General features: G+C 42.0%; 1 protein-coding gene across 6 annotated transcripts in view; it reads left to right on the top strand.

Annotated features, from left to right (window-relative positions):
* The first annotated feature begins 243 nt into the window (after window positions 1-243).
* The window catches only part of REPS2 (RALBP1 associated Eps domain containing 2), a 258,360-nt gene continuing 234,819 nt past the window's right edge, over window positions 244-23,784 (top strand). For all 6 annotated transcript variants that reach the window (XM_062183462.1, XM_062183461.1, XM_062183458.1 and 3 more), the window contains exon 1: window positions 244-480. In XM_062183462.1, the coding sequence (XP_062039446.1) occupies window positions 244-480 (237 nt within the window). The remainder of the gene's footprint in view (window positions 481-23,784) is intronic.

Genomic DNA, 23,784 nt, shown 5'->3' with positions numbered 1-23,784 from the left:
GGGTGCGATCTTAGGTTGCGATTGGTCGGCGCCGCGCCTGTCTCCATGTGCCGCGCGGCAGAGGCACAACATTCAAGCCCGGGGGCGGGGCCGGCGCGCGCCGGGAGGAAGCAGCCGCGCGGCAGCTGCAGGGCGTGGGGGCGGCGGCGGCCAAGGCCGAGGCGGTGGCTGTGGCTGTGCTGTGGCGGCGACTGGTGTACCTTGGCCGAAGAAGGTGTTCGGTCGGGCCCCCTTGCAGGCCCCATGGAGGCTGCGGCGGGCGGAGGCTGCGGCTCTGGGCCGCCGCCTCTGCTGCTGAGCGAGGGCGAGCAGCAGTGCTACTCCGAGCTCTTCGCGCGCTGCGCGGGCGCTGCAAGCGGGGGCCCTGTGACAGGGCCCCCCGAGGGCGCCAGGGTCCTTCTGAGCGCCGCCACTGCGGCTGCCGGTCCTGTGGCCGACCTGTTCAGGGCGTCGCAGCTGCCAGCCGAGACGCTGCACCAGGTAGGTCCTTGCACGTTTTGTCCCTGTGGGTCTGTGAGGACAGTGTCTGTGGGAACGGGGGGCGCGCGTGGGGAGACAGGGCTGCTCCTAGAGACCCGGAGGCCTAACCCAGGTCTCAGGGGCCTCCGCAGCCGGGGATGGCGGCGACGCCCTTGTCTCTAGGGGACACCAGCCTCTTCCGCAGCTCAGATCCTCGCCCAGTGTTGGGTGAGCTCCTCGTCTTTTTTCCCCCGAGACGAAGTAACACCCTCTCCACTTCTCTGGCCATTTCTGGTTCTCTGAAGCCGCCCAAACCCAAAGTTTGCCCCGTTCTGGAAGTGATGTTTGTTTTGGCTGGTGTCTGGTTTAACCTCTGCTCGCTGCTCCTGCCCCTCCCTCTCCTGAGTGGGGTTTGCACCTGAAGGGTGTGTGCATGTGTGTCTGGTTCCTGGCCCAGCTCTGAATGTCGTCCTCTCCATACACTTGTGATATAAACGTATCTACTTAATATCTATCTATCTATCTATGCCTAGTAATGTTTTTCTGCATGTTGGTATTAAACTGGAGAACCTAATGACAAGTTGCAGAGCAGGGACATGGGGCTACAAGAGGACGCTGGTAAAGTCAAAGTCAAGTTCTCCATCTGGGGCTAGAGGTGAACCTTATTAGTACACCATAGGGAACAGCTGTGGTTTCCTATATTATCATTACCTGGACTTGGAACAGAACTGGAAATTAATGGGTGGCCTAGCTTCCTCCTTATGGCTGCCCCATAGCTGGAAAAGGAAAAGGTGAAGCACAGCAGATGCTGTTTGTATTTTGTGCTTTCCTTAGAGCTCGGAGAAAGACTAGACTGGCTCTTTGTCATTTGGTGTCACCAGCACTAAATGGTGATAAGATCTTAATATCAGAACCAAAATATGAAATGAAGGCTTTTTATTTTTTACAATCAATATTATTAAAGATATTAGCACAATTGAATATTTAGAGTGGCAAGTGTTGTTTTAAAATCTAGTTTCAAAGTGGTACTGGCAGTATTGTGTGTTTTTTTAATCACTCAAGGTTGTCTGCATTCTACACTGCTGGAGCATAAATTTAGCCATTCTGAAATCTTTCACCTTTTCAAATTTAGGATTTCTGAAAATATAGTTAGTATTCATAGAACTTGGCACGGCAGTTTGTCCACAAAGAAGTCCTTGATATGCAGGTGGTTCTGCCATGGCTGGTGAGCGATTGAGCTGGGTCAGGTAAAGAGAAAGTCCGTGTCCTTTATCAGAAACCATGGCTGTTAGATGAGGCCCTTAGTGTACTCCTGAGCATAATACATTTATTAAACGTTGTGGCTACTTGCTAGCTGCACGAGAATTAAGTGGCACCTGGGCCCCTGTTAAAGCTTATTGTGTTGTCATTGTCACATTGAATTGATAAGAGGAGGTGGGCATGTTAAAACTGAATTGGGGAGGGGGCTTTCCTGGTATTTGAACCCATGCTTCCTTGAGATACATATGGCTTAAAAGATTCCAAAGCACAGTGTCTTTGTATCAGTGAGATTATATTCTCGATGTCAGTTGAAAACGGCTTACAAAACACTGGTTCAGATGTTGGCAAAAGCAGACGTCTCTTGAAGATTGTGTGGAGTAAATCTCTCAGAGCTCTAAGTTCCCTTTTCCAGCCCAGTGAAACAAAACATGTCCTTCCCCTTTATCCTGACAAAGTTATAATAACCTGATATTCTGGTATTGAACATTACTGCCATCCTAGACAGGGACATGTAATCCTAAGAGAGCCAGACGGACTCAGCAACTGGTAGCCACCTAATTTTTACCCACCACTTTGGTGGTGTGTGTGTGTGTGTGTGTGTGTGCGTGCGTGCTGTTCACCTTAATTTGCAGTACTCCATCCATGTGTTAGCCACTCTTACCCTTTCCCTGTTAAACAGGAACCTGAAAGTTTAGATTTAAGTAGCCCAACAGGTATAACTGCTCAAATCATGGAGGCACCAACCAGCCCTGGTAGTTTCTATGGTAACGGCCAAATGTTCCTCTTAATAAGCATACAATTAAATTACCATAATGTTCCAGGAAGGGTGAGAGTCTTGCCATCTTACCAGGAATAAATGTTCTATAAAAAATTCTTAATTTTATCTTCTTTTTGTAGTAAAAATAAACCACTACACCTGTTGCTTTGTTATGAAAGTGAGCCTACAGAGTTATTTTAAGGATTTTTTTGCAGTTGATATATACCAAGAGTCTTCAAAAAATTCATGGGAAATGTGTATGATGAAATAACTGTACATGGATCTTACTTTTAAAAACATCTCTTAAAGATAGCTTTATTTTGGTGTGAAAAATTGAAATCCATATTTAGTTTTTTTCATGGTAAACATTTTCCACGAGTGTTTTTTCTTGGATTTATTTGAAAGACAGAGACAAAGAGAGGTCTTCCATCCTCTGGTTCACTCCCCAGATGGCTGCAATGCCAGGAGCTTCGCCGATCTGAAGCCAGGAGCCAGGAACTTCCTCCAGGTCTCTCATATGGGTGGGGGGACCCAAGGACTTGGGCCATCTTCTACTGCTATCCCAGGCCATAGCAGAGAGCTGGATTGGAAGAGTAGCAGCCGAAACTAGAACCAGTGCCTATATGGGATGCTGGCGCTTCAGGCCAGGGCATTAACCCACTGTGCCACAGCGCCGGCCCCTCCACGAGTGTTTTGAACACCCCATGTGTATGTGTAATGTAGTCTCAGCCTACTTTTACAATAAACTATTTTTCCAGAGAGGTTATAGGTTCACAGCAAAATTGAGCCAAGAGTATAGAAGTCCTCATATACCTTCTGTCCCCATATAGGCATAGGCTTTGTCACTAGCAGAGTCTTGCACCCCAGAGCACATTTGTTGCAATTGATAGACCTATACTGTGTCATTGTTGCCCAAAGTCTAGAGTTGGCATTAGGGCCCACTCTTGGTGTTATGCATTCTTTGGATTTGGACAAATGTATGAGTCTATTGGCATGTTTCCACCATTACAGTAGCATACTGAATAGTTTCACACCTTACAGATCCTCTGTGCTGTCATCACTCCCTTGTCACTGACCCCTGGAAAGCATTGATCTTTTTACTTTCGCCAAAGTTTTGCCTTTATTTTTAATGTCTTAGAGTTGGATCATATAACATGAAGCCCTTGCGGATTGATTTCTTTCATTTAGTCATATATATTTAAGATTCCTCTGCATCTTCTCATGGTTTGGTAGTTCCTTTCTTTTTAGCATGAATAATATTGCATTGTTTGGTTGTACCACAGTTTATCCACTCACCTATTTGAAAGACATCTTGGTTGCTCCCAAGTTTTGTCAGTTATGCATAGAGTTTTTATAGACACCTGTGTGCAAGTTTTTGTGTGTGTGTGTGTGTGAATTTACATTTTTAGTTGTGTAAATAGCACAGAACATGATTGCTAGATTGTATAGTAGGAGTGTGTTCAGTTTTCTAAGAAACTGCCAAACAGTCTTCCAAAGTGACTGTAACTGTTTTACTTTCTCACCAGCAATAAATAAATAAATTATTCTCCATCTTTGTCGGCATTTGGTATTGTCAGTGTTGATTTTGGCCACTCAAATTTGCGCATGCTGATAGTTCACTTTTGCTTCAATTTGCAATTCTCTAATGACATGTGATGCTGAGCCATCTTGAATTATATTTTAATGCATCATAATAGCCTATTTTAAAAGGTCTTTTGTTCTCTTTATAGATCATTTGTTTTCATGTGCTGATTTACTTTAAAGCAGGATCCTAGCACTAGGCAGAATGTGGTAAAATGAAATACTTCTAACTAGAAAAAGAAAATGTGAATATCTGAGAACAGATAAATGACTTCTTAATATTTCACGACAAAGATATATAAAGGTTAGAGTGACTGGTTTCCAAGGTCATGAAGTATTTCGTTGATATTCATAAGGTTAGCATTTTACTAGAAGGCATAGGGTATGGTGGGAATTAGGCTTGGGTTCGATATGCTCTCAGATTTCCCATGTGTGTCAGGCACTGTCCTAGGTGCTGAGGTTACCGCAGTGAATCAAACACAGATCCATGTCCTCATGGAGCTTACATTTCAGTGCGAACGTTTTTCTACTTTAGGGTTTTTACCTGGGTTAAGGAAAGACTTGAAATGTAACACCTAAAAATATTTACCATAAAATGATGTTTTATATTTGATGTAATGAAATAAATTATATCAATTCCTTTATATTCTGTATCTTTTAGGATACTATTTAGCTTTTGGGAATGCTATGCACATTTCAGTCATCACTATAATTGTTTTTTTAAAAGATTTATTTATTTGAAAGTCAGTTACACAGATAAAGAAGGAGAGGCAGAGGCAAAGAGAGAGAGAGAGCGAGCGAGTGAGCGAGCCAGCCAGCCAGGAGCTTCCCCTAGGTCTCACGTGGGTGCAGGGGCCCAAGGACTTTGGCCATCTTCTACTGCTTTACCAAGCAATAGCAGAGAGCTAGATCGGAAGTGGGACAGTGGGGACTTGAACCGGCGCCCATACGGGATGCCAGCGCTGCAGGTGGTGGCTTTACCTGCTACACCACAGCACTGGCCCCACTATAATTGTTTTTCATTTTTATAATATGTAATTATTGGACATTAAGGGGAATAGTTATAAAACATTGTGAATTCTGAAATCATTCAGTGGGAGGAGGAAATGCAGTAACATGTCTGATTGTTTAATTGCTTTGAGGCAAAGAAGTAAAGCAAAGTTGTGAGAAGTAGGGAATATTTGAAAAATCTCTGTGCCTAGCATCAACTTTAGGGAGAGGTCATTTCTAAAGGTTTTCCTTTAAATCTTTGAAGCAATTTTTTATTAAAGAAAACTATAGGTAAAAGACAAAATTCTTCTTTTTAAAAAAGATTTATTTATTGGGGATGATGCTGTGGCTTAGCAGGTAAAGCTGCCTCCTGCTGCACTGGCATCCCAGTCCTGGCTGCTCCACTTCCAATGTAGCTCCCTGCTAATGCACCTGGGAAAGCGGCAGGAGATGGCCCAAATGCTTGGACCCCGACATCCACAGGGGAGACCTGGAAGAAGCTCCTGGCTCCTGGCTTCAAACCAGACTGGCCCAGCTCTGGCTGTTGAAGCCATTTGAGGAGTGAACCAGCAGGTGGAAGATCTTTCTGTCTCTGTCTCTCTCTCTCTGTCCCTCCTCTCCTCTATGTTGCTTTGCCTTTCAAATAAATAAATAAATCTTAAAAATATAAGAGAGTAACAAGACCTATCCAAGGGAACTTCAAAAAATCTGAAAAATGGAATTAGAAGATAAGTTTATTTTGGCATAAAAATTTGAAATCTATGCAAAACTTTTAATAATACATATTTTCCATGAACTTTTTGAAGACTTTCCCTCACATACAGTTTGAGTTAGTAATTTTTTTCCTAAAAGAGAGTAAATGGCAGTAGATAGAGAAAGTATCAGAACCAAACAATTGTCTGGTTAAAAGGATATTTGCATAGTAGTTATTTGTTGACTCTTTTATAATAAAATATCTCAGGCATGCAAAACTAGAGTCACTCAACAAATAACAGTGTACCAATCATTCAGTGTAAGAAGCAAAGCAGCCCAGCTGGAGCTAAAGCTTCCAAGGGTCCGTTCTATGGTTCCATTCCCCTTCCTTTTTCTATCCCTCCCTCCTTCCCCCAGAGGTTACTGGTATCCTGAATTTGATGTGTATGATTTGAAAATTTCTTTCCACTTTTAGTGTTTTTATGTGGCATGTGAGTGTGTTTCTAAATCATGGAAACAATGTGTTGTTTTGATTTTTAAAATTTATTTTAGTAGTTTGTTTTTTTAAAAGGCAGAGAGAAGAGAGAGAGAGAGAGAGATCTCCTATCTACTTGTTCATTCTCCAAATGCCTGCATGAGCCGAGCCTGCACCAGGCTGAAGCCAAGGGCCCAGAACTCCATCTGGATCTCCCATGTGGGTGGCACAGACCCAAGCACTTGAGCCATCACCTGCTGCCTCCCAGGGTGCACATTGTTAGGAAGCTAGAGCCGGGAACAGAGCCAGAACTTGAACACAGGCACTTTGATAAAGGATACAGGTGTGTCAAGCGGCGTCTTAACTGCTAAATACCCACTCGACATGTTGTTTTGAATGTATTTCCAATGCAAAATGAGGAGTATCATACTCTGTAATCTTGTGAAACTCATTTTTCCTATTATTGTTGTTTTTGGAATTTGTCCTTCCTGACAAATGTAGCTTTAGTTCGTTTATGTTACCTTTTAAAAAATCTTTATTACCTACCCTTACCATGACTCATCGTTAAGGTGCTGTCGAGAACTGGATGCCAAAGGAAATTAGGCAGCATTTTTCCTTATTTATGTAAAACTCCACATGGCTGGATGACTATTCTAAACATGTATCAACATTAAAAATACCCTTATAGATAACAGAAAGTACACTGATATTCTTGAGGGTGCTAAAAGACCTTTGGGCTAATTAATTAGACTTTGATGAGATTTCTTTTTTTCTCATCTTTTTTTTAAAAATAGAAAAGGTCAAATAGAAATAAATAGGCAGAATAATGTATTATATCCCACTGCTCTTGCCACTCAGGTTCAAAAACCATCAGTGCATTACCAGTTCCAGTCTATATATTTATTTTTTATTTTATTTTTTAATTTTTTTGCCAGGCAGAGTTAGACAGAGAGAGAGAGAGAGAGAGAGAGAGAGAGAGTTATAGACAGTGAGAGACAGAGAGAAAGGTCTTCCTTCTGTTTGTTCACTCCCCTAATGGCCGCTACGGCCGGCACTGTGCCGATCCGAAGCCAGGAGCCAGGCGCTTCCTCCTGGTCTCCCATGTGGTTGCAGGGCCCAAGCACTTGGGCCATCCTCCACTGCCCTCCCGGGCCACAACAGAGAGCTGGACTGGAAGAGGAGCAACTGGGACAGACCGGTGCCCCAACCGGGACTAGAACCCGGGGTGCTGGCGCCACAGGTGGAGGATTAGCCTATTGAGCCACGGCGCCAGCCATTCTATATATTTCTACCTCTGTTGCCTTCCCCTTTATATTTCTGAAGCAAGTTTCAGACATCATATAATTCATAGCATTTATCTATAAGGAAGAAACCTCGAGCTGGTTAGAAGGAGATGGGAGTGTGCACAAGCTATTTATCTGTGGCTTATGCTAAATGGCAAGACTGATGCTGTTCAACATGATCAAGCCACTGCCGATCATCAGGGTAATGATGCTTGGGAAATGATTAACAATCATTAAAGAAACCAATAGGGAGGCTGGCGCCATGGCTCAGTAGGCTAATCCTCCGCCTGCGGCGCCGGCACCCCAGGTTCTAGTCCCAGTTGGGGCGCCAGATTCTGTCCTGGTTGCTCCTCTTCCGGTCCAGCTCTCTGCTGTGGCCCGGGAGGGCAGTGGAGGATGGCCCAAGTGCTTGGGCTCTGCACCCACATGGGAGATCAGGAGGAAGCACCTGGCTCCTGGCTTTGGAGCGCAGTTCCAGCTATAGTGGCCATTTGGGGGGTGAACCAATGGAAGAAAGACCTTTCTCTCTCTCTCTCTCTCTCTCTCTCTCTGTCTCTCTGTCTCTCTCTGTCTCTCTCCCTCTCTTTCTCTCTCTCACTGTCTAACTCTGCCTGTCAAAGAAACCAATAGGGAGATTGAAAAAGTAACCAACTGAAGATTAGAAGTACAGTATGGGGCCGGCGCGCGGCTCACTAGGCTAATCCTCCGCCTTGCGGCGCCAGCACACCAGGTTCTAGTCCCGGTCCGGGCGCCGGATTCTGTCCCGGTTGCCCCTCTTCCAGGCCAGCTCTCTGCTGTGGCCCAGGAGTGCAGTGGAGGATGGCCCAAGTTCTTGGGCCCTGCACCCCATGGGAGACCAGGAGAAGCACCTGGCTCCTGGCTTTGGATCAGCGCGGTGCGCCGGCCGCGGCGGCCATTGGAGGGTGAACCAACGGCAAAGGAAGACCTTTCTCACTGTCTCTCTCTCTCTCTCACTGTTCACTCTGCCTGTCAAAAAAAAAAGTGCAGTATGGACTTGAACATTGTCCTAGTTTCACACTCCTAAGTAGAGACTGCTGTACTTTAAGGACATAGAACCTTGGTTTTGTGGAAATACTGGGTACTTTTGCTATTTATACCTTTTTAAAAAATATTTTATTTATTTATTTGAGAGGTAGAGTTACAGACAGTGAGAGGGAGAGACAGAGAACGGTCTTCCATCTGTTGGTTCACTCTGCAAATGGCCGCAAGGGCCGGAGCTACGCTGATCTGAAGCCAGGAACCAGGAGCTTCTTCCCGGTCTCATGTGGGTGCAGGGGCCCAAGGACTTGGGCCATCTTCCACTGCTTTCCCAGGCCACAGCAGAGAGCTGGATGGGAAGTAGACCAGCCAGGACTCGAACTGGTGCCCATACGGGATGCTGGCACTGCAGGCGGCAGCTTTACCTACTATGCCACAGCACTGGCCCCTCACCTGCCCCTTTTTATAGGCAGTTCACCACATGGCTATTTGCTTCTTCAAGCCCAGCAGAATAGTAACTCTGGTCTGTGAAGACAGGCAACATCTCATCACCTTTTTCCTATTTGTTGATTGGAAGCAAGACACAGGTTCTGTGTGCACTCAAGGAGAAGCAGAGAGGATTATACAAAAGCATGAACACCTTGGAGTGACAATTGTTAGGGTGATATCTGAGCAGCTCTCCACCATACTTGCTTTCCAGGGTTTGTCTAAAGCAGAAAATTATTTTGTTTAGCTTTTGGAGGCTAGAATATATATATGTATACATGTGTTGCTTAGCCACTAATTTTGAATTTCTGTATCTTTTAAAGAAACACGTTCATATATAATTCATTTTCTTATTCTAAGTAGAACTAGAAAAATTATATAATCTTAGTTATTTTCAATTTCTTTAGGAATTTTTTTTTCTTTTTAACTTGTAGGAGGCAGGAAGTAAAACTGGGAAAGCACTACTCCTGCCCAGGATGCTCTCAAGATGATCTTCCTAACCAGAGTGCAGTCCAGGAACCTTTGCACATAGATGTGGGACAAAAGAGACATCTCTATTTTCATTAATGCTCCCTAACTAAAATTGAGCATTTCCTTCTATTATGCATGTAAGCAACACACCACAGTAGTATTCGTACTACACGTGACTTTATCACCTATAGAAACAGGTGATATATATATGTGTGTGTGTGTGTGTGTGTATATATATGTATATATATGTGTGTGTGTGTGTGTGTATATATATATATATATATATATATATATAATGTTTTTAAACTCCAAAGTGGCCTTGTTAACCTGTTTTTTAGGGACCAGAGTTGTTGCATAGCAGGGTAAGCTGTTTCCTGCAATGCCAGTATCCTATATGAGTGCCGATTTGAGTCCTGGCTGCACCACTTCTGATACAGCTCCCTGCTAATGCACCTGGGAGAGCAGCAGAAGATGGTCAAATGCTTGGGCCCCTGCTACCCCCATGAGAGACCCAGATAAAGCTCTTGGCTTCAATCTGGCTTATCCCTGGCTGTTGCAGCCATTTGGGGAGTGAACCAGAGGATGGAAGGTCTCTCTCTCTGTCTCTGTCTCTGTCTCTTTCTCTGTAACTCTGCCTTTCAAATAAATAAATCTTAAAAAAATAAATTTTACTTATTTGAAATCTTCCATTCACTAGTTCATTCCTCAAATGACCTGGCTGGGCCAGGCTGAAGCTGGAACCAGGAACCCAATCCAGGTCTCTGTGTGGGTGGCAGGGACCCAAGTACTTGAGCCATCATCTGCTGCCTCCCAGGATGTGCACCTGCAGAAACCTGGATTGGAAGCAGAGCTGGGATCTGAAATCAGGCAATGCAACGTGGGATGCAGGTGTTCCAAGTGGCAGCTTAACCATTGTGCCAAATGTTTGCATCAGGATATTTTTAAAAGTCATATTAAAATTGTCACAGATATTTCAGTGATGGTTTATGATAGCTTAGACACTGCCTGATCTTGTTATTCATTGTGTTAAAAAGGAACCACATTTATTAGTACCACAAATTTGTTTTGTAATGTCTGATAGTTATATTTAAGCATATTTATTTTATAAGTTTATGCATTTTAAGTGTTTAATTTTACGTGTTTTCAAGCATCTTCAGAAGAGGTCCAGAGAGCAGCTTCCAAAGGGACTGTAGCATAAAAACAGTCATGAAGCCCTGCTCTCAGGAGTTGTGAGGTGTTGGCGATTGTGGTATTGATTCTTTGACGTTCATTGTTTTGAAAGTCAAATGGTAGCAGCACTGCTGGCAAGTCCAGGGTTAGGAGTGAGATTCCATAAGGCTGCTATTGTCCAGCCTTCTCCAGTCCATCCTGCAGGAATCCCAGAGCAAATGGATGCTCAGCTGTTTTCTCCAGACCTCACCCTGCAGACCCTACAGTGCCAGCTCTGAGCTTTGCCCCTGACCTTTTTATCTGGCCCTCTCAGCTGTGCTTCACTGGCAAGGATGATGAGCTGTGCTTCAGGAGAGCCCCTTTGGAGCAGGTGCCAACCCCTTGTTGGGCCTGTTTTATTTAGTACTATTTCTGCTTTGGAAACTTTGGCTAGAATGTAGACTTGAAGGACAAAGTGATTTGAGAAACTCAGCTCTCATCATATAATTCAGGACCACACGAGACCATTAACATTAGGCTAGGAGGAAATATTTGCTTTGACTTAATTCATTTGTAACACTTTACCTTTAGTTTACAGAAAATATCTTGGTTCAGTCTCCTGAGGGTAATTAAGTGTTTCACCTGTGTTAATTTCCTGAATAATTGAAGTAAAGCCCACAAATGCCAGCAATTAAGACTTTTTTTTTAATGGCAGGCTTTCTGAAATGTGTAGTGTTTGCCTTTGATGACTTCAAAAGGACATATTTAATACAATAATCTCTTTGTGTCTCCCTTACTTCAAGGTCAGCCTTGTGAAGAATAGATGATAATACACCAATAGCTTTTAGCCCCTGCAGGTGTTTGGTGTGCTTTGCTTTTTGAGTTTTTTTTTTTAATTTTCCTTTGGAATCTTTTAAAAATATTTTAACTCCTTTCTTTTGTATACATTGCAGTACCTGTACAGTGTTAATAATGAGATAGCAATGGCAGTAAAGCATGTCGAATTTTGTGTGTGCATATTTTAGCTCCTTTTAATTTATTTTTTGTCCTAGTTTGGGGTTTCCCTGATGCTTTGGACCAGATAATTCTTCATTTGGTGGGGAAGGACTGTCTGTCCTGTATGTTTAAGATGTCTAGCAGCATCACAGCTCCCTACACACTGGATGCCAATAGCTGTCCCTCTCCCAGGTGTGAAAACAAAGAAAGTTTCCAGACATTGTCACGTGTCTCTTAGGGTCAGAATTTACTCTAGATCTACATATATAAGGGCTTTCAAAAGGTTCATGGAAAATGCATACCAGCAAAAAACTATGTATGGATTTCTTAATTATTTTGTGCCAAAATAAACATGTTTTAACTTCATTTTCCACAAACCTTTTGAAGTACTCTGTATGCTAACAATCAGAGTACTAGCTAAAATTTGTTTACTGATTACCACATACTTGCCTTTGTTCTGTAACTTGTACAATGCTCATCTCATTTAATTTTCACAACCAAACTATGAGATAGTATTATCCCTGTTTTGAAGAAAACAAGACTGAGCTGCAGTGATTCACTTACTTGCCCTAATCACGTAGATAAGTGATTTATGGTAATACTTTTCATAATGTATTTGGGTTGAAATTCAGTCTATACTGAGGAAAGGATTTAAGAAAGGATTTAAAAGGGTGGTTGGGGCTGGCGCCGTGGCTCACTTGGTTAATCCTCCGCCTGCGGCGCCGGCATCCCATAATGGCACTGGGTTCTAGTCCTGGTTGCTCCTCCTCCAGTCCAGCTCTCTGCTGTGGCCTGGGAGGGCAGTGGAGGATGGCCCAAGTGCTTGGGCCCCTGCACCCACATGGTAGACCAGGAAGAAGCTCCTGGCTCCTGGCTTCAGATCGGTGTAGCACTGGCCGTAGTGGCCATCTTGGGGGTGAACCAATGGAAGGAAGACCTTTCTCTCTGTGTCTCTCTCTCACTGTCTATAACTCTACCTGTCAAATTAAAAAAAAAAGGTGGTGGTTTATTTGTGAAGTCTCAGTGGTGGGGCCCTTGCTTCCATAGCAATTCTGTGGAGATCTTGGAATTCTTTCTTTTTAAATATTTGAAAGGCAGAATTAGAGAGAGAGGGAGAGAGGGAGAAAGAGAAAGAGAGCAAGTGAAAGAGAGATTTTCCATCTGCTAGTTCACTCCGCAAATGGCCACAATGGCCAGAGCTGGCTTGGGTGAAAGCCAAGAGCCAGGAGCTTCATGCGGGTTTCCCATGTGTGTTCAGGGGCCCACTTACTTGGGCCATCCTCTGCTGCTTTCCCAGGCACATTTACAGGGAGCTGGATTGGAAGTGGAGCAGCCGGGACTTGAATCGACACCCATATGGCATGCTGATGCTGCAGGCAGAGGCTTTACCTGCTATGCCACAGTGCTAGCCCCTGGAATTCTTTCTTAAAGGGTGATTCCACAGGTGGGTTTGTCTGAGGGAAGAACATGGACGCATTTCTAAAGGAACTTCTTTCTCATACATAGCAGAACATGGGACAGTCTAAGATCAAGGATGACAGATCAAACTTGAAACCAAGGAATGTATCAGAAATTGGGCTAAGGTTATGTATCATTCAGTGTCCCACAGGAAATGGCATGGTCAGAAGATTTTATGGAAGCTGGCACATTGGAGCACGAGGAGACTATCAGCAGCAGGAAGCCATTGCCATCCCTAGACCAGAAAGGGAGAAGGGAGAGCACATTGTTGCTAGAACAGTGAAAGTTGGTCCCTGTACAGGAGTGATAGTGGTGGGGGAATGCAGTCTTTGCCAAAACTGTGGCCATGGAGGGCCTAGTGGGGTATGGGCACAAGTAACTGACTTCTGTCTCCTGCTCTCTGATTTGCTGCAGTGCCTCTCAATGTCCTAATCCAACTAAAATCCAGAGGCAGGGGAGCCTGAGTGTTGAAGCTTATAGAAATTAGCCCCTAGGCTGAGGGGATGAAGAAGGATGAGAGTGGCTCTTGCAGACAAATGGAGGAAAAGCCAGCGCAGGATGGCTGTAAGCTACAGTGGGAAACACTGTCCTGAATTCTAGTGAGAATGGGATATGGCTGGTGATGGGAGCAAGTTGTGTCAGGCAAGAGAGAGAAAAAAGGACTGGATGGGAACGACTGGTCCATCTGATGATGTTCTTCCCGGTTCTCTAGAGATGCCTTCAGGAATACGGGGTTGTCTGTTTGCATTTGGATATGGGTATGTGTGTCTCTGTGTATACTTTTTTTTTAATCAGAGTGAAGTATTTCTGTGGGTTGGAGTATTTGTTCTTGTTCACAGCACTGGAAGTGACCCTCTTGCAGATTCTTCTAGGAGAGCTGCACCTGGTGGGAAATGGGAGTAGATATTAATTCAAAGGAGGAGAAAATGTATTAAAATTATTGAGAGTATGACTAAGTCCTAGTTTGGCTTTTTTCCTTGCCTAAAGGACAGGATTCCTGTAGGGATTCTTTCTCACCCAAAAATAGCTTTATGTGATCTCAACAAAGAAAAAGCTTGGGACCAGATGGTTTCATGGATGAATTCTAAAAAAAAAATTCAAACAAGAATTAATACCAATCCTTCTTACACTCTTCCAAAAAAATACAAGTAGAGGGAGTACTTCCAAACTCATTTTAAGAGGCCAGCATTATCCTTATACCAATGCCAGATGGAGACACCACAAGAAAACTACCAGCCAATAACTCTGATGAACATAAATGTAAAAATCCTCAAAAATACACTAGGAAACTGCAACAACACATCAGAACAATTATATACCATGACCAGGTAGGACTTACCTCTAGCATGCAAGGTTGATTTTACTTTTTTTTTTCTTTTTAAAGATTTATTTATTTATTTGAAAGAGTTACACAGAGAGAGAAGGAGAGACGGAGAGAGAGGTCTTCTGTCCGCTGGTTCACTCCCCAATTGGCGACAATGGCCAGAGCTCTGCCGATCTGAAGCCAGGAGCCAGGAGCTTCCTCTGAGTCTTCCCATGCGGGTGAAGGGGTCCAAGCACTTGGGCCATCTTCTACTGCTTTTCCAGGCCACAGCAGAGAGCTGGATCAGAAGTAGAGCAGCCGGGACTCGAACTGGCACCCATATGGTATGCTGACACTGTAGGCGGCGGCTTTACCCATTACGCCACTGCGCCAGCCCCAAGGTTGATTATATGTACACAAAGCATTACATGTGATACACCACATTAACAGAATGAAAGATAAAACCTACATCTCAACAGATGTTGAAAAAGCATCTAACAGAACTTAACATCCTTTAGTGACAAAGATTCTCAACAAAATCAGAGTGGGTATTTGGCTCAGTGGTAAACATGCTGCTTGGGAGGCCTGCCTCTTATATCAGAGTGCCTGGGTTGAAGTCCTGGCTCTTCTGATTCTGCCTTCCTGCTAGTGCGCATCCTGGCAGGCAGCAGGTGATGGTTAAGTGTATGGGTCCCTGCCACCTGTGTGCTACCCAGGTTGGGTTCCAGGTTCCTAGCTTTTGTCTGGCCAAGTCCTTGCTATTGTAAGCATTTGGGGGAGTAAACGAGTGGCTGAAGATCTGTCTGTCTCTGTCTATCTCTCTGCATCTCTGACTTTGAAATAAAATAAAAATAAAGAAAAAAATTTAAAAACATTCACCTGTTAAAATACTTTCAGCAAAATAGGTATAGAAGTAAATATCCTCAACATAATAAAGGCTTGTTATGAGAAGCCCCACAGCTGATATCATAATCCATGGGAAAAAACAAAATTTTTCTTCTAAGATCCAGTACAAGGCAATAATGCTCACTCTTGTCACTTCTATTCAACACAGTACTGGAAGTACTTGCCAGACCAATTGGAAAAGAAAAAGAAAAAAGCATCTAAATTGGAAAATAAGTGATATCCCTGTTTTCAGATAGTGTGATCGTGTGTGTAGAAAACCCTAAAGACTTCATGAAAAACCTGTTAGAATTAATAAATGAATTCAGTAAAGTTTCAGGATACAAAATCAACATACAAAAATAAGTTGCATTTCTTTATACCAGTAATTATCTATATGAAAAAGAAACCAACAGTCCCATGTTTGATAGCATAAAAAAGTATAAAATACTTAGGAATAAATTTAACCAAGATAATGAAAGATATGTGCACTGAAAACTATAAAATACTGATGAAATAAATAGAAGAAAACAAAAATCATTGGAAAGAAACCTTGCGTTCATGGATTAGAAGAATTAGTATTGTTAAAATAGCCATAGTACCCAAAGCAATATACAGAATCAATGCAATCCTTATCAAAATTCCAATGACATTTTCCACATAAATAGAAACAACTATAAGATTTGTATAGCACCACAAAAGATCCAAAATAACCAGAAGAATCTTGAGAAAGAAAAAATTGGAGGCATAGCACTTTCTAGTTTCAAATTATACTGCAAAGTTATAGTAATGAGATTAGAATGGTTTTGTTACAAAAACAGACAGGTAGATCAATGGGCCAGAACAGGGAGCCCAGAAAAAAAACTCAAGAGTATATTGTCAACTAATTTTTTCTAAAGATTTATTTATTTATTTGAAAGGCAGAGTTACAGAGGCAGAGGTGGAGGCAGAGAGAGAGAAAGAGAGAAAGTCTTCCATCTGCTGGTTCATTTCCCAAATGGCTGAAATGATTGGAGCTGGGCCAATCTGAAGCCAGGACCCAGGAGCCTCCTCCAGGTCCCCACGGTACTGCAGGGGCCCTAGCACTTGAACCATCTTCCATTGCTCTCTCAGGCCATAGCAGAGAGCTGGGTCAGAAGTCGAGCAGCTGGGTCTTAAACCCATGCCCACACAGGATGTTGGCACTGCAGGTGGTGGCTTTTACCCACTATGCCACAGCCCTGGCCCTGGTCAACTAATTTTTGACAAGACCACCAAGGAGATAAAATGAGGAAAGGATAGTCTCTTCAGTAAATGGTGTTGGGAAAACTGGATATTTATGTGCAAAAGAATTAAGCAAAACCCTTATATCATCTACAAAGATCAACTAGAAATATGTGTTTTTCATATAACCCCCCCTCAAAACATATAAAAAACCTAAATGTTAGACCTGAAACCATGAACTTCCTAGAAGAAAACATAGAGGAAAAGCTCTTGATAGTGGCCTTAACGATGATTTTTTGGATATCACACCAAAAGTGTAGACAAAAAAGCAAAAATTTTCTGTACAGCAGAAGAAACAATCAGCAAAATGAAAAATCATACTATGGATCGGAAGGAAATATTTGTGTGACATAGATATTTTTGGGGGTTAATTTCTAAAATGTGTAAGGAACCCGTGCCATTTAATAGCAAGAAAACAAATAATCTGATTAAAAAAACAGGCAAAGGACTCAATTAGACATTTTTCCAAAGAACACATGTAAATGATCAACAGGTATATGAATCGGTGCTGAACATCATACCTGGATTGAGTTCCTGGCTCCTGGCTCCAGCCTGGTTCAGCTCTGGACATTGTAGGTATTTAGGGAGTGAACCAGCAGATGGGAGCTCTGTCTCTGTCTCTGCCTCTTAAATAAATAAATAAATAAATAAAAATTTTGTATTCTATATTGAAAAATTGATAACAGTGGATTCTAGGTGCTATTAACATTCACAATTAACTATGGAAGATGATAGATTTTTTTTTAAAGATTTATTTTTTTGAAAGTTGGTGTTACGCAGAGAGAAAAGAAGAGATACAGAGAGAGAGAGAGAGAGGTCTTCATCCACTGGTTCACTCCCCAATTCGGATCGGAGCTGCGCCGATCCGAAGCCAAGAGCCAGGAGGTTCTTCCGGGTCTCCCACGCAGGTGCAGGGGCCCAAGGACTTGGACCATCTTCTACTGCTTCCCCAGGCCACAGCAGAGAGCTGGATGGGAAGTGGAGCAGCTGGGACTTGAACCGGTGCCCATATGGCATGCTGGCACTGCAGGCGGCGGCTTTACCCACTATACCACAGTGCTGGCCCCCAATAGATATGTTAAATAGTTTACCTGTAGTAATAACTTCACTGTGTATTTACATATCAAGATACCATGCCATACACCTTGAATTTATACAATAAAAATAGTTATATGTGTATTTGTATATAGTCAGAATTTCTTTGTAGCATGCTCAAACACATTAAGGCCCCATTGAGCAAACCAAGTTCTTGAAATGTAAAATCCTTCTCCTGTTCTGTACTTAAAAGGCAAATAAAAAGAAATAGCTTTGTTCTGATTTTCATTCTTCATGGATTAACATATCCTATGGAAAACTTGTTGCCATGGCAATGGGATATTATCTATCTCTGTTGTGTACTACTTAAAAATAGCCCTTTGTGTTTAAGAATGATGTTAGTGACAGGTGGTTGGGTGCGTGTATAGCAGGCTGCTTTGTCAGGAGCAGTTTCCCAGCATTCCATTGTTGAAAGTTGTGAAATCAAAGTGAATATTGGTTTTTTCTCTCAAAATATTTTATTTAAGAAAAGCAAGTAGTGGTGCTATGTATAATTATGAATTACAAGCCCTCCTCTGTGGGCCACGTGTATATGACTGCAGCCACCTCTGACAGTAATAAGTAAACAGCTTCTCTGCTCTTTCTGTTGGTGCTGCAGAGTGTTCAATGCAAGGGTAGGGGCCAGAAGGGGTACTTTTCTCATTCTTGAACACACGGTTCCACCTAAATGCTTTGTACTTATAAACCAAGTTATCAGGTAGAATAGTTGAGCTTTGAGCTGTTAATCAAACAATAACTTCTTGTAAGTTCTCAAATGGAATAGTTCTTGGGAAAGGCCAAATCTCCGTTTTAGTGTTGGCTTGACACATATAGTCAAGGATAGACCCTGACCCTAATCTTAAATTTTCCTTTGGAAAATCCTCTGGGCAATTTCTTATAGCAGTAACTCTCAAACATTTTGTCCTCCTTTCATCAGACTTCTAGAAATATGTCTTAATATGTAAACAACAGCTTTTTGGGCCAAAATAAAATTTACCCTCAGTTTGAGAATTTTAGAGACTGTCTTGAGAAAATATCATGATTGAGGATCTTAGACCTAAAACTAATAGCTCTAATTCTTTTTAGAAATTATTTTTTTTAGAAATTATTTGTGTGTGTGTATGAGAGAGAGAGAGAGAGAGAGACAGACAGAGAGACAGAGACAGACAGAGAAACCGAGAGAGAGAGAGAGAGAGAGAGACAGACAGAGACAGACAGACAGAGAAACCGAGCACCCTTATCTGTTTGTAAAGGTTAGAACTGGGCCTGGTGGAAGCTAGGAACCAGGAGCTTCATCCAGATTTCCTACTTGGGCAGTAGGTACTCAATTACTTGAGCTATCACCACTGCCTCCCAGGATCATTAGCAGGAAGCTGGAGTCAGTATCCATAGCCAGGAATTGAACTAAGGCACTCTGATCAGGGATGCTGATGTCCTAATTGGCATCTCAACTGCTAGGCAAACACCACTCCTAGTAACTCTAATCCTGGTATGCCTTGTACTACTACAGAAATGGAGTAATTGCCTTTGCTATTGGATTCAGTATCTTGTGGCTAACAACATCTGAAAATGTTGAGTGGCTTTCTTGCTATCTAATACTCCTCTTAGAACTTTTTGTGGATTAACTAATTTAGTGTCTATATACATTGTTGATAGTTTTTGTCACTAGTTGAGGCAAACTTTTTGTATAGTGTGTAAGACTTGGTTGCTTCTTCTTACCAGTTTGTTCTTAGACTGAGAACATTCTTCTATCAAGAGTTGGTAAAATATAACCTGTGTGTCAAATCCATTTTGTCACCTATTTTTTTTGTATGGCCTGTGGACTAAAAATGACTTTCATATTTTTAAATGGTTGGGAGAAAATAAAAAAAGAACAATTTATGACATGTGGAGATTACATGAAATTCAAGTTTCCATAAATAAAGTTTTATTGGCATATGGCCACTTACTGTCACATTGCTTTTGTACTGCAGTGGCAGAGTTCAGTAGTTGTGATAGATCAAATAGCCTCCAGAGCCTAAAGTACTTACAAAAATAGTTTGCCACCCTGTATTCTATAATATTCTATTTCTGGAATGAACAGTTGTACTGAATAATAAAAGTAGGTTGGGTTTATGTACATGTCCCTATGTATATATATATGACTTCTCTTTTGGTGTGCATTGTATTTTCTTTTATTCCATTAATGTTTGTATTTTTACTAGCAGTTTCATGTATTATAGTATATCTTTTTTTAAAAAAAGATTTTATTTATTTATTTTAGAGGTAGAGTTTCAGACAGTGAGAGGGAGAGACAGAGAGAAAGGTCTTCCTTCCATTGGTTCACTCCCCAAATAGTAGCAATGGCTGAAGCTGTGCCGATCCTAAGCCAGGAGCCAGGAGCTTCTTCCAAGTCTCCTATGCGGGTGCAGGGGCCCAAGGACTTGAGCCATCTTCTATTGCCTTCCCAGGCCATAGCAGAGAGCTGGATTGGAAAAGGAGCAGCTGGGACTCAAACCAGTACCCATATGGGATGCTGGTGCGCAGGCAGAGGACTAACCTATTGTGCCACAGTGCTGGCCCTGACATATCTTAAGTATACTTGATTTCAGCTCTTTTGCTATACCCATATTGGTTTTTGTCATAGCAAATATTCATAACCCTTGCAAAAGGGTGGAGTGTAATGAATTGTCTATTTTACTAGCAAATGTGTTTCCTTTGCTAGGTCAGTAATTATAGTCTCCTAGCTCTATTTATTTCTAACTATATCACTTTCTAATTTTGGGTTCTCAGCCAGCATATAAAACATTGACAGTCTGATAATCTGAACTAAACCACCTGGACTGATTATGCTATTTTAATGTAATAAGTCCTGTATCTGATTAATTTTTCTTCCCTATTTATCAGGTTGGATTTCATATCTTCAACATAATGAACTTTAGAATATTCATGCATTTATTTTTCTTTTTTTAAAGATTTATTTATTTATTTGAAAGTCAGAGTTACACAGAGAGGAGAGGCAGAGAGAGAGAGAGAAAGAGAGAGAGAGAGAGGTCCTCCATCTGCTGGTTCACTCCCCAGCTGGCTGCAAAGACCAGAGCTGTGCCAATCTGAAGCCAGGAGCCAAGAGCCTCCTCTGGGTCTCCCATGTGGGTGCAGGGGCCCAAGGAATTGGGCCATCTTCTACTGATTTCCCAGGCCATAGCAGAGAGCTGGATGGGAAGTGGAGCAGCCGGGTCTCGAACTGGTGCTCATATGGGATGCCAGCACTGCAGGCGGCAGCCTTACGGCTACACCACTGAGCCGGCCCCTGCATTTATTTTTCTAAAAATATATTTTCTGGGTCCGGCACCGTGGCTCACTTGGTTAATCCTCCGTCTGCGGCGCTGACATCCCATATGGGTGCCGGGTTCTAGTCCCAGTTGTTCCCCTTCCAGTCCAGCTCTCTGCTGTGGCCCGGGAAGGCAGTGGAGGATGGTCCAAGTGCTTGGGCCCCTGCACCCACATGGGAGACCAGGAGGAAGCACCTGGCTCCTGGCTTCGGATCTGCGTAGCTCCGGCTGTAGAGGCCATTTGGGGAGTGAACCAACGGAGGGAAGATCTTTCTCTCTGTCTCTCTCTCTCACTGTCTAACTCTAGCTGTCAAATATATATATATATATATATATATATATATATATATATATATATTTCTTCTTCTTTGTCTCTTTTTTCCCACTTAAAATTTTTTTAAAAGCAATTTATTTGAAAGAAAGATAGACAAATACACAGAGCTACACACACAAATACAGAGATCTCCCATCCAGTGGTTCACTTTCCAAATGCTTGCAATAGCCATGGCTGGATCAGGCTGAAATCCAGGGCCCAAAACTCAATTTGGGTTCCTATGTGAGTGGCAGGGATCCAAGTACTTGAGCCATCATCTGCTACCTCCCAGGGTGTGTACATCAGCAAGAAGCTGGAATTGAAAGTGGAGCTGGGACTCAAATCCAGACACTATGGTATGGGATATGGTTATCTTAAGCAGTGTCTCAATTGCTATGCCAAATGCCCACCCTGCTCCACTTTTTAAAATAATAGTTTTGGGCTGCGCATTTGGCTTAGTGGTTAAGATGTCAAATAAGAGTCTTGCCTCCCACATCAAACTGCCTGGGTTCAATTCCTAATTCTAACTCCTGACTCCAAATTCCTGGGAGGCAGTGGTGATTGCTCAACTACTTGGGTCCCTGGCTCTGGCTTTGGCAGGCTATTGGGGAGTAAACCGATGGAGGGGAGTACATGTGCGTGCTCTCTCTCTCAAATAAATAATAGAAAAATTCTAATTACTCTGTAGACAAATATGCTATAAGAATGTTTAAAAAGCAAAGTGGGAGTTTTATTGAGATATAATTCGTATAACGTATAACTCATCCATTTAAAGTGTACAATTAAGTGGTTTTAGAGTATTTACAGAGTTGTTGGGCCATCACCACTATGTAATCTCAGGATGTCTTCATCACCTAGAAAAGAAATCCCATACTCACAGGAAGTCACTCCCAATATCACCATTCTTAGGCAGCCACAAAACTACTTTCTGTCTTCATGGATTTGCCAGTTTTGGATATTCCCTGGAAATGAGATCATATAATACATGATCATTTGTGATTGGTTTTCACTTAGCATAATGATTTCAAGGTTCATCTATGTGATAGCATGTATCAATACTTATGGCCCAATACTATTCCATAGTATATCTATACCACATTTAATTTATTTATTCATCAGCTGATGGTCATTTGGGTTGTTTCCACTCTTTGGCTATTATGAATAATGCCACTCCAAACTTTTGTGTACAAGTTTCTCTGTGGACATGTGTTTTCCTTTCTCTTGGGCACACACATAAGGAACAGAACGGTTGTGTCATATAGTAACTTTATGTTTAATCTTTTGAGGAAGTTGAAGACTTTTTTGCAAAGCTGCTGTATCATTTTACACTATAGGAGGCTCCCAATTCTTTTAAAATTTTTGTTTATTTATTTTATGTATTTGAAGGGGAGAGAGGGAGAGAGAGAAGCCCTACTTTCTATTGACTCACTCCCCAGATGCCTGCAACATTGCAACATTCAGGGCTGGGTCAGGATAAAGCCAGGAGCTGGAAACTTAGACCAGGTCTCCTCCATGAGTGGAAGGGACCCATGTGGTTGAGTCATAATCTGCAGAAAACTATAATTGGGAGTAGAGCTGGGACTTGGACCTGGGCACTCTGATATACCGTGAAGGTGTCCCAAGCTGTCTTAATGTGGCACCAAACTGCTGTCCCTAAGGGTCCTATTCTACACATTCTCACCAACATTTGTTATTGTCTGTTTGATTAAAGCCATCCTAGTGAATTTAATGGTATCTCATTATGACTTTAATTGGTGTGTCCCTAATGACTAATGATATTGGGTGTCTTTTCATGTGCTTGTTTGCTACTTGTATATATTCTGTAGAGAAATATTTAGATTCTTTGCCCACTTTAATTTTTTAATATAAGATATTGAAGTATAAGAGTTCTTTATATATTCTGGATACAGTCTCCTATCAGATAAACAACTTGCAAAATTTTTCTCCCATTCTGTGTATTGTCTGTTTACTTTCTTGATGGTATCCTTTGTACACAAAAGTTTTTACTTTTGTTGAGGTCCAGTTTAATTTTTATTTTGTCTTTCTATTTTTTGGGTCATGTTTAAGAAACCATTGCCTAATTCAAGGTCATAAAGATTTGTACCTATGTTTTCTTCTAAGAATTTTTAACTCTAATATTTAGGTTAATTTAGTTAATTTTTATATATATTGTGAGGTAGGGGTTCAGTTTTTTCTTTGGTATATGGAATCTAGTTGTCCTAGCATCACTTGTTGAAATGACTATTCTTTTCTCGTTGAATTATTTTTGAACCCTTGTTTAAAATCAATTGATCCTGAATGTAAGAGTTTATGTTTAGAGTGTCAATTATATTCCACTGATCTATATTTCTGTCATTGTTCCAGTATCATACTGTTTTGAGTTTTTTCACCTATTTTTGAGGCTGACTTCCCCTCCCTCCCACACTTAAAATTAGGATGTTTCACAATAGATGGTATCTCACATAAAATAAAAGCTTGCCTTTTGATTATTAGTAGCTTGAGAAAGGATACTAGAGACTGGAGTGGAGCATTGCTAACTCTTAGGAATCAAGTGGTTGAGAGGTAGGGAAATGAGAGAGAT

The sequence above is a fragment of the Lepus europaeus genome, chromosome X (assembly GCF_033115175.1).
Source record: "Lepus europaeus isolate LE1 chromosome X, mLepTim1.pri, whole genome shotgun sequence".
Lineage (NCBI taxonomy): Eukaryota > Metazoa > Chordata > Mammalia > Lagomorpha > Leporidae > Lepus > Lepus europaeus.
This window is presented reverse-complemented; position numbering and strand designations above follow the sequence as displayed.